This window comes from Cyclopterus lumpus, chromosome 16, assembly GCF_009769545.1.
Source record: "Cyclopterus lumpus isolate fCycLum1 chromosome 16, fCycLum1.pri, whole genome shotgun sequence".
NCBI classification, from domain to species: Eukaryota; Metazoa; Chordata; class Actinopteri; order Perciformes; family Cyclopteridae; genus Cyclopterus; species Cyclopterus lumpus.
In genome coordinates, this window is record NC_046981.1 from 1,565,527 (window position 1) to 1,576,405 (window position 10,879).

Genomic DNA, 10,879 nt, shown 5'->3' on the forward strand with positions numbered 1-10,879 from the left:
GAAGAGGGAGGAGGGAGGAGGGAGGAGGAAGAGGGAGGAGGGAGGAGGGAGGAGGAAGAGGGAGGAGGGGGAGGAAGAGGGAGGAGAGAGGACGGAGGACGGAGGAGGAAGAGAGAGGAGGGGAGGAGGGAGGAGGAAGAGGGAGGAGGGAGGACGGAGGACGGAGGAGGAAGAGGGAGGAGGGAGGAGGAAGAGGAAGAGGGAGGAGGGAGGACGGAGGAGGAAGAGGGAGGAGGGAGGAGGGAGGAGGAAGAGGGAGGAGGGAGGACGGAGGAGGAAGAGGGAGGAGGGAAGAGGAAAGACGGAGGACGGAGGACGGAGGAGGAAGAGGGAAGAGGGAGGAGGGAGGAGGAAGAGGAAGAGGGAGGAGGGAGGACGGAAGAGGAAGGAGGGAGGAGGAAGAGGGAGGAGGGAAGAGGGAGGAGGGAGGAGGAAGAGGGAGGAGGGAGGAGGAAGAGGAAGAGGGAGGAGAGAGGAGGGAGGAGGGAGGAGGAAGAGGGAGGAGGGAGGACGGAGGAGGGAGGAGGGGGAGGAAGAGGGAGGAGGAAGAGGGAGGACGGAGGAGGGGGAGGAAGAGGGAGGAGGAAGAGGGAGGAGGGAGGAGGGAGGAGGGAGGAGGAAGAGGGAGGAGGGAGGAGGAAGAGGGAGGAGGGAGGAGGGAGGAGGGAGGAGGAAGAGGAAGAGGGAGGAGGGAGGAGGAAGAGGGAGGAGGGAGGAGGAAGAGGGAGGAGGGAGGAGGGAGGAGGAAGGACGGAGGAGGAAGGAGGAAGAGGGAGGAGGGAGGAGGGAGGAGGGAGGAGGAAGAGGGAGGACGGAGGAGGAAGATGGAGGAGGGAGGAGGAAGAGGAAGAGGGAGGAGGGAAGAGGAAGCGGGAGTAGGAAGAGGGAGGAGGGAGGAGGGAGGAGGAAGAGGGAGGAGGGAGGAGGGAGGAGGAAGAGGGAGGAGGGGGAGGAAGAGGGAGGAGAGAGGAGGGAGGAGGGAGGAGGAAGAGGGAGGAGGGAGGAGGGGGAGGAAGAGGAAGGATGGAGGAGGAAGAGGGAGGAGGAAGGACGGAGGAGGAAGGAGGAAGAGGGAGGAGGGAGGAGGAAGAGGGAGGAGGGAAGAGGAGGAGGGAGGAGGGAGGAGGAAGAGGGAGGAGGGAGGAGGAAGAGGGAGGAGGGAGGACGGAGGAGGAAGAGGGAGGAGGGAGGACGGAGGAGGGAGGAGGAAGAGGGAGGAGGGGGAGGAAGAGGGAGGAGGGAGGAAGGAGGAGGAAGAGGGAGGAGGAAGAGGGAGGAGGGAGGAGGGAGGAGGGAGAAGGAAGAGGGAAGAGGGAGGACGGAGGAGGGAGGAGGGGGAGGAAGAGGGAGGAGGGAGGAGGGGGAGGAGGGGAGGAGGGAGGAGGAAGAGGGAGGAGGGAGGAAGGAGGAGGAAGAGGGAGGAGGGAGGAGGAAGAGGGAGGAGGGAGGAGGGGGAGGAAGAGGGAGGAGGGAGGAGGGGGAGGAGGGGAAGAGGGTGGAGAGAGAGGAGGGGAGGAGGGAGGAGGAAGAGGGAGGAGGGAGGAGGGAGGAGGAAGAGGGAGGAGGGAGGAGGGAGGAGGAAGAGGGAGGAGGGAGGAGGGAGGGGAAGAGGAAGGAGGGAGGAGGGAGGAGGAAGAGGGAGGAGGGAGGACGGAGGAGGGAGGAGAGAGGAGGGAGGAGGGAGGAGGAAGAAGGAGGAGGGAGGAGGGAGGAGGAAGAGGGAGGAGGGAGGACGGAGGAGGGAGGAGGGGGAGGAAGAGGGAGGAGGGAGGAGGGGGAGGAAGAGGAAGAGGGAGGAGAGAGGAGAAAGGAGGAAGAGGAAGAGGGGAGGAGGAAGAGGGAGGAGGGGAGGAGGGAGGAGGAAGAGGGAGGAGGAAGAGGGGAGGAGGAAGAGGGAGGAGGGAGGAGAAAGGAGGAAGAGGGGAGGAGGGAGGAGGAAGAGGGAGGACGGAGGAGGGAGAAGGGAGGAGGAAGAGGGAGGAGGGAGGAGGAAGAGGGAGGAGGGGGAGGGAGGACGGAGGAGGAAGAGGAAGGAGGGATGAGGGAGGAGGGAGGAGAAAGGAGGAAGAGGAAGAGGGGAGGAGGGAGGAGGAGGAGGGGAGGAGGGGGAGGAGGGAGGAGGGAGGCGAAAGGAGGAAGAGGGGAGGAGGGGAGGAGGGGGAGGGGAGGAGGGAGGAGGGAGGAGAAATGAGGAAGAGGGGAGGAGGGGAGGAGGGTGAGGGGAGGAGGGGAGGAGGGGGAGGGGAGGAGGGAGGAGGAAGAGGGAGGAGGGAGGAGAAAGGAGGAAGCGGAAGAGGGGAGGAGGAAGAGGGAGGAGGGGAGGAGGAAGAGGAAGAGGGAGGAGGGAGGAGGGGAGGAGGGAGGAAGAGGAGGAGGAGGGAGGTGGGAGGAGGAAGAGGAGGAGGGGGGGAGGAACAATTCACGGGGATGTATGGAAAAGGAAGGAAAGATATAACTGTTTTAGGATTTAACTATTTTATTATATTTTAATTTTATGTTACGCATTCTATTTTAATGGCGTTCCATCTCTTCTATGATCATTATGTATTATATCACTTTGTTAAAACAATTTGTGCTGCATTTCTTGTCCATTACAAAGTATATTAAGTGTATTTATATTATTATAATTGCAGTTATTATTATCATTATGATTATTGTTTTAAGTAGCTAAACAAGTTTTTAGCTATAGTTAAATGTGTACCATTATTATTATCAATATAATTATCATTATTAAATCCTTGCTATGATGATCATGATTATTATTCTGATTATTGTTGTTATTGTTGTTTCAGTCTACATATCATCACAGTGTATAAAACCAGCCTTCAGACTCCTCCTCCTTCTCTTTATCTTTACTGTTATCTTCCATCGGAGGGCAAAGGTCACGTGGTTCCTCCAGATCAATAAAAACAAATGCCGACACGTGATTAAAGAAAGCTTTGAAACAAATAACTGTTTTGATCAAATATAAACACAATTATCACAATAACTTTATTGATCAGTCGACAAATCAAAGTCGGATCAACAATAATCAGAAAGAAAGCTGATCAATAACACAAAGAAAAAAGAAAAGACTCCTTGGGCATCTGGTGGACAATAAGGGAACTACATATATATATGTATATATATATATATATATATATATATACATATACACATATATATATATATGTGTGTGTGTGTATATATATATATATATATATATATATATATATATATACATATACATATATATGTGTGTATATGTATATATATATATATATATATATATATATATATGTGTCTCCTCCTATGAATCGCCACCTTAACGTGGTGGAGGAGTTTGAGTGGCTCAGTGATCCTGGGAGCTATGTTGTCCGGGGCATCAGCCCCTGGTAGGGTCTCCCAAGGCAAACAGGTCTCGGGGGAGAGCCCAGACTAAGAGCGGTTCAACAAACCCTGATGATAAGCAGCCCACAGATTGAAGCTAGCAAGGGAAACCGGGGCACCCTCCCAGAGCCAGACCCAGGAGGCCGTATGTCTTGGACACTCGGGTGAAGAGAGGAGCAGAGCTGTCAACTGATCACCACCTGGTGGTGAATTGGATCAGATGGCGGGGGACTCGGCTAGAGAGACCTGGCAAGCCCAAACGTGTAGTGAGGGTGAACTGGGAACGTCTGGCAGAGGATCCTGTCCGGGAGGTCTTCAACTCCCACCTCCGGAAGAACTTCTCACAAATCCCGAGGGAGGCTGGGGACATGGAATCCGAGTGGACCTTGTTCAAAGCCTCTATTGTGGACGCGGCTGCTCGGGGCTGTGGCCGGAAGGTCATCGGTGCCTGTCGTGGCGGCAACCCTAGAACCCGGTGGTGGACACCGGGGGTGAGGGAAGCCGTCAAACTGAAGAAGGAGGCCTTTCGGGCCTGGCTGGCCCAGGGGTCTCCTGAAGCAGCTGACGGGTACCGGCGGGCCAAAAGGGCTGCAGCGGCGATGGTCGCGGAGGCTAAAACTCGGGCATGGGAGGAGTTCGGGGAGGCCATGGAGAAGGACTTTCGGTTGGCCTCAAGGAAGTTCTGGCAAACCATCCGACGGCTCAGGAAGGGAAAGCAGGGTCTACCCCAGGCTGTTCTCAGCAGGGGGGGGGGAACTGCTGACCCGGACTGGGGACATCGTCGGGCGGGGGAAAGAGCACTTTGAGGAACTCCTAAACCCGGCCAACATGTCCCCCGGAGAGGGGGCAGCGCCGGAAGACTTTGGGGTGGATTCACCCATATCCCTGGCAGAGGTCGCTAAGGTAGTCAAAAAGCTCCTTGGTGGCAAGGCTCCAGGGGTGGATGAGATCCGCCCTGAGATGCTGAAAGCGCTGGACATTGTTGGGCTGTCTTGGTTGACACGCCTTTTCAGTGTTGCATGGGGGTCGGGAACAGTGCCCATAGACTGGCAGACCGGGGTGGTGGTTCCCATCTTCAAGAAGGGGGACCGGAGAGTGTGCTCGAACTATCGTGGTATCACACTGCTCAGCCTCCTGGGAAAAGCTTATGCCAGGGTGCTGGAGAGGAGGCTCCGACCGCTTGTCGAACCTCAGATTCAAGACGAACAGTGCGGATTCCGTCCCGGTCGTGGAACAGTGGACCAGCTCTTTACCCTCGCAAGATTACTGGAGGGGTCCTGGGAGTTTGCCCAACCAGTTTACATGTGCTTTGTAGACCTGGAGAAGGCTTTCGACCGGGTCCTTCTGGGGTTTTTGTGGGGGGTGCTGCGGGAGTATGGGGTGCCGGACCCGTTGGCACGGGCCATCCGGTCTCTGTACGCCTGCAGTAGGAGCTGTGTTCGTCTCCTCGGTAGTAAGTCAGACACGTTCCCGGTGGGTGTTGGCCTCCGCCAGGGCTGCCCTTTATCACCGGTCCTGTTCGTGACCTTCATGGACAGGATATCTAGGCGCAGCCAGGGGGCGGAGAGGATCCGGTTCGGGAGTCTCGGGATCGCCTCTCTGCTGTTTGCGGATGATGTGGTCCTGTTTGCCTCCTCGGACCGTGACCTCCAGCATTCACTGGGGCGTTTTGCAGCCGAGTGCGAAGCGGCAGGGATGAGAGTTAGCACCTCCAAATCTGAGGCCATGGTGCTCTGCCGGAAACCGGCGGATTGCTCCCTCCAGGTGGGGGCAAACTGCCTACCCCAAGCGAAGGAGTTCAAGTATCTCGGGGTCTTGTTCACGAGTGAGGGTAAGGTGGAGCGGGAGATCGACAGGCGGATCGGTGCGGCTGCAGCAGTAAAACAGGCGCTGTACCGGTCCGTCTTGGTGAAGAGGGAGCTGAGCCGGAAGGCAAAGCTCTCCATTTACTGGTCGGTCTACATTCCAACCCTCACCTATGGTCACGAACTCTGGGTCGTGACCGAAAGAACGAGATCTGGGATACAAGCGGCCGAAATGAGCTTCCTCCGTAGGGTGGCCGAGCTCAGCCTTAGAGATAGGGTAAGGAGCTCGGACATCAGGGGGGAGCTCGGAGTCAAGTCGCTGCTCCTTCGTGTCCAAAGGAGTCAGCTGAGGTAGTTCATCTAGTCAGGATGCCTCCTGGACGCCTCCCATTAGAGGTTTTCCGGGCACGTCCAACTGGTAGGAGGCCCCGGGGAAGACCGAGGACATGCTGGAGGGATTATATCTCCCGGCTGGCCTTGGAACGCCTCGGGATCCCCCAGAATGAGCTGGAAAGTGTTGCGGGTGAGAGGGAGGCCTGGGTCGGCCTGCTGAACCTGCTGCCACCGCGACCCGACCCCGGATAAGAGCTGATAATGGATGGATGGATGGATGGATATATATACACATATACACATATATATGCGTGTATATATATATATATATATATATATATATATATATATATATATATAAATATATATATATATATATATATATATACACACACACACATATGTGTATATATCACATTACATGTCATTTAGCTGACGCTTTTATCCAAAGCGACTTACACTTAAACCATGAGTACAAACTACAAAAATCAAGAAAGTAACATTTCTTCAATAACGTTAAACTACAAAGTGCTATCACTAAGAGACATTTAAGTGTTACTAAAGTGTTAAACTACAAAGTGCTATCAGTAAGAGACATTTAAGTGTTACTAAAGTGTTAAACTACACAGTGCTATCAGTAAGAGACATTTAAGTGTTACTAAAGTGTTAAACTACAAAGTGCTATCAGTAAGAGACATTTAAGTGTTACAAAAGTGTTAAACTACAAAGTGCTATCAGTAAGAGACATTTAAGTGCTGCTAAAGTGCTACTACGGCGCTACCTTCCCTATTCAAGGTATAGTCGTATATACTGTATATATATATATGTACAGTGTATATATACAGTATATAGAACATGATACTGCACAGATTATAAAAGACCTGTTGATCATATCCATATATAGTGTTTCTCGACCTGTCAATCACCCTGTAGCCCCGCCCCTAAAGCATCCCCTGCTTTATGGTCTGTTTGACTCTAAATGACCATAATTTACTAAATGAACTTCACGCTGTATTGAAGAAGACTTGAAACTAGAGATTGAGACCAAAAACTCATGTTTACAATGTTTACTGAGGGAATACATCAAGAGAAGTAGAGTCATTTATATAGACTTCTATACAACCAGAGGAGTCGCCCCCTGGTGGTCAGTAGAGAGAATGCAGCTTTAACACATGAAGCATAGACTTCTATACAACCAGAGGAGTCGCCCACTGGTGGTCAGTAGAGAGAATGCAGCTTTAACACATGAAGCATAGACTTCTATACAACCAGAGGAGTCGCCCCCTGGAGGTCAGGAGAGAGAATGCAGCTTTAACACATGAAGCATAGACTTCTATACAACCAGAGGAGTTGCCCCCTGGTGGTCAGGAGAGAGAATGCAGCTTTAACACATGAAGCATAGACTTCTATACAACCAGAGGAGTCGCCCCCTGGTGGTCAGGAGAGAGAATGCAGCTTTAACACATGAAGCATAGACTTCTATACAACCAGAGGAGTCGCCCCCTGGAGGTCAGGAGAGAGAATGCAGCTTTAACACATGAAGCATAGACTTCTATACAACCAGAGGAGTCGCCCCCTGGTGGTCAGGAGAGAGAATGCAGCTTTAACACATGAAACATAGACTTCTATACAACCAGAGGAGTCACCCCCTGCTGGTCAGGAGAGAGAATGCAGCTTTAACACATGAAGCATAGACTTCTATACAACCAGAGGAGTCACCCCCTGCTGGTCAGGAGAGAGAATGCAGCTTTAACACATGTTACCGGCGGCGCCACCAGGGCTCCGATCAGCCGGTATGCTAAACGAGCTCCAGGTTCCGGACCATCTTTTTCGGTTTCCTTCTAGTTGCGTAGGGGCAGCGCGTCCGCAAGAGTACAAATCATATTGCCTGAGTAATAACATAACGATGCTGCAGAAATGTAGGTTATCTTCGCCGTAGTGACGGCGCAAGCGCATCAGGAAAGGAAGTAATCACGGCAGATTGGCCCGCTAGGGGTCGTGACATCTCAATGTCCAACGTGCATTAGATATCAGTTGTGTCAACGGGTACAGGTGGTCGTCCTCCGGCCCACCCCCCGGACTTCTTCTGCCATGCTTTTGGTCCCGCCTCCCGTCCACCCACCCTGGGGTGGAGGGGGTGGTCAGGATCTGTAGTTTGTTTTGTGTTTCCTGTTTTATTTTGTAGTCCCCGTTTCTCGTGTCCTCTGTTTCCCTGCACTTCCTGTCCCTGTGATTGTCTGCCATGTCCTGTGTCCAATCACCTGCACCAGCCCTGTGTATTTAAACCCTGTTTGTGTCTTTCCCCTTTGTCAGTTTGTCCTGTTATGATCACCATAGATCATGGGGGTGAGGTAGTCCATTGGATTTTTGCTGCAAGCAATAAAGTTGCCTTTTGTTCACTATTTGTCGGCGTTTGGGTCCTATTCTTGCCGCTACTCCCGTAGTCTTAATAACTAGAGAGCAGTATCACATGGCTGTTTCCGTTATACATTTACAAACTCCTCCCACAAAATGTTGGTTTCAAGGATGATCTGAAGGCCTTAAAGATGAATAGTTTTAAAGATGGTGAGTTTTCACCCGAGAACTTTGACGTTGTGTGGACCCCAATAAACACCCACTTTCTGTGTTATAGACACACGTAAATGTCTAATGGCAAAAAATGACAAAACAGTCGAAAAACACAAAACTGCCAAATTGGGCAAATTATTGTAGCGCCCCCTAGTGTTAAATCGGACGAGAATTGTTGTGCAAGTTACAGGATGCAATGTGCACATATACTGCAAATTGAGTGATTATTCCCAATAGTGTTGAAGTTGAGCATTAAAAAACAAGACACGCCCCTAAGAGGTTCATTGATCCATATATCCTTAACACAATGAGATATCCAAAAGTTTTTAATACATGTTGGAGACTTCAACATGTATATAGACTACATGGATATAGCTTCAGTCATGATCGACAGAAAGTCTGTAGGAGAAGTGGCCAATTATGTGTTTTTCACAAAATTAAAAATGGCGGACCTTAGGGGTCTGGGAGACTTTTTTGTAGAGCAGGTGGAGATGGATGTGTGAACAGTTTCAAGTCAATCGGACATTCTGGGTGAGGGCGTCGCCGGATCAACTTCGAGGGGGCGCTACAGAGACATGTTTAACACTAATTTGATGTCTATATCATACGTCTATTTTCACCAAGCCTGACAAATTTGGTTTGAGCCCAAAGTAGAAAAATAAGAATCAGAAACTAGAAAACAAGTCTACATATTTATGACAGTAATCACAGAAACTGCTCTTTAAAACTGGTCAGGATGAGTCAGGACCTCCGAGTCTGAGGCCGTGGTTCTCTGACGGAGATCGATGGATAGAGTCCTCCCAGTTGGAAGTGAGTCACTGCCCCAAGAGAGGGAGTCCAGTACCTCAAGGTCTTGGTGACGGAAAACCAGAACCACTAAAGGGAGTTTTCTCCTGTGTGACGTCTCATGTGCACCGTTAAACCTCCCCTTGTTGTAAAAAATGTTTTACAGACAGAGCAGCTGAAGGGTTTCTCTCCTGTGTGACGTCTCATGTGTGACTTTAAAGTTGCACTCTCTCTAAAAGATTTCTTACACTCTGAGCAGCTGAAAGGTTTATCTCCTGTGTGGCATCTCATGTGTGACTTTAAAGTTGAACTCTCTCTAAAAGATTTCTTACACTCTGAGCAGCTGAAAGGTTTATCTCCTGTGTGGCTTCTCATGTGTCTCTTCAGATGTGAATTGCACTTAAAGCTTTTATCACAGACTGAGCAGCTGAAAGGTTTCTCTCGTGTGTGGCTTCTCATGTGTGACTTTAAAGCTCCTCTGCGTGCAAAAGATTTCTTACACTCTGAGCAGCTGAAGGGTTTCTCTCCTGTGTGGCTTCTCATGTGTCTCTTCAGATTTGAATTTTTGTTAAAGCTTTTATCACAGACTGAGCAGCTGAAGGGTTTCTCTCCTGTGTGGCTTCTCATGTGTCTCTTCAAAACTTCCTTGAGGTAAAATCTTTTCCCACATTTAGAGCAGCTTAATGGTTTCTCACCAGCACTACATTTTGAATCACTGACATGAACTTCATTATTATTCTGAGAGTTTAAACCTGATTGAGGTTCTCTGGTCTCCTTCCAACCACAGTCATCATTATCTGGTTCAGAAGGGTCTCCAGTCTTCTCATCAGTATCTGGTTCAGAAGAGTCTCCGGTCTTCTCATCAGTATCTGGTTCAGAAGAGTCTCCAGTCTTCTCATCAGTATCTGGTTCAGAAGAGTCTCCGGTCTTCTCATCAGTATCTGGTTCAGAAGAGTCTCCAGTCTTCTCATCAGTATCTGGTTCAGAAGAGTCTCCGGTCTTCTCATCAGTATCTGGTTCAGAAGAGTCTCCGGTCTTCTCATCAGTATCTGGATCTGAGTTCCTGTCTGGTTCTGGTCCTCCACAATCCTCTCCATCAGACTCTGTTTCCATGTGTTCAGTTTGTCTTTGATGAAGCTGAGAGGACTGAGCTTCCTCTTCATCATCTTCAGTCTTCACTGTGAATGAGAACTTGATACCAGCCTCCTCCAGACCTTGAAGCTGGTCTCCCTCCTGACTGGTCCAGACTTTCTTCTGGTCCTCTTTAATGTGGGGGGGCTCTGGGTCCTCCTGTTCCTCTTTAACGTGGGGGGGCTCTGGGTCCTCCTGTTCCTCTTTAACGTGTGGGGGCTCTGGGTCCTCTGGGTCCTCCTGTTCCTCTTTAACGTGTGGGGGCTCTGGGTCCTCCTGTTCCTCTTTAACGTGTGGGGGCTCTGGGTCCTCCTGTTCCTCTTTAACGTGTGGGGGCTCTGGGTCCTCCTGTTCCTCTTTAATGTGGGGGGGCTCTGGGTCCTCCTGTTCCTCTTTAACGTGTGGGGGCTCTGGGTCCTCCTGGTCCTCTTTAATGTGTGGGGGCTCTGGGTCCTCCTGGTCCTCTTTAATGTGTGGGGGCTCTGGGTCCTCCCTCATGTCAGGGGGCTCTGGGTCCTCCTGTTCCTCTTTAACGTGGGGGGGCTCTGGGTCATCCTGTTCCTCTTTAATGTGTGGGGGCTCTGGGTCCTCCCTCATGTCAGGGGGCTCAGGGTCCTCCTGGCCCAGACTGGAGCTCCAGACCTGCTGCTCAGGGGGAACCACTTCTTGAACCACCAACAGCTGCTGGACGTCTGTGGAGAATAATAAAATACATGAATACGTCTTATGAATCTCATAATAAACTGTTTATGATTCAAGAGGTTCATCAAGTAAAAAGCAGTGAATTAGTTGTGAATGAGAGAAGCATGACCTCTAAATAAAAAGCTGCTGCTGTCATTAAATGTCCTTTTATTGATAAAGAACAACAACATAAAGCCGTGGCTGCA

General features: G+C 50.9%; 1 protein-coding gene across 2 annotated transcripts; it reads right to left on the reverse strand.

Annotated features, from left to right (window-relative positions):
* Positions 1–8,754: 8,754 nt before the first annotated feature.
* LOC117745144 (gastrula zinc finger protein XlCGF17.1-like) lies at positions 8,755–10,152 on the reverse strand. 2 transcript variants are annotated; one of them, XM_034553245.1, is made up of 2 exons: positions 9,695–10,152; positions 8,755–9,658 (listed from the first exon to the last, which is right to left on the reverse strand). In XM_034553245.1, the coding sequence occupies exons 1-2, from the start codon at positions 9,972–9,974 to the stop codon at positions 8,952–8,954; spliced, it is 987 nt and encodes a 328-aa protein (XP_034409136.1). In that variant the 5' UTR covers positions 9,975–10,152; the 3' UTR covers positions 8,755–8,951. The 2 variants fall into 2 exon arrangements, with proteins under 2 accessions (XP_034409136.1, XP_034409135.1); XM_034553244.1 differs by having other exon boundaries at positions 8,755–10,152.
* Positions 10,153–10,879: the final 727 nt, after the last annotated feature.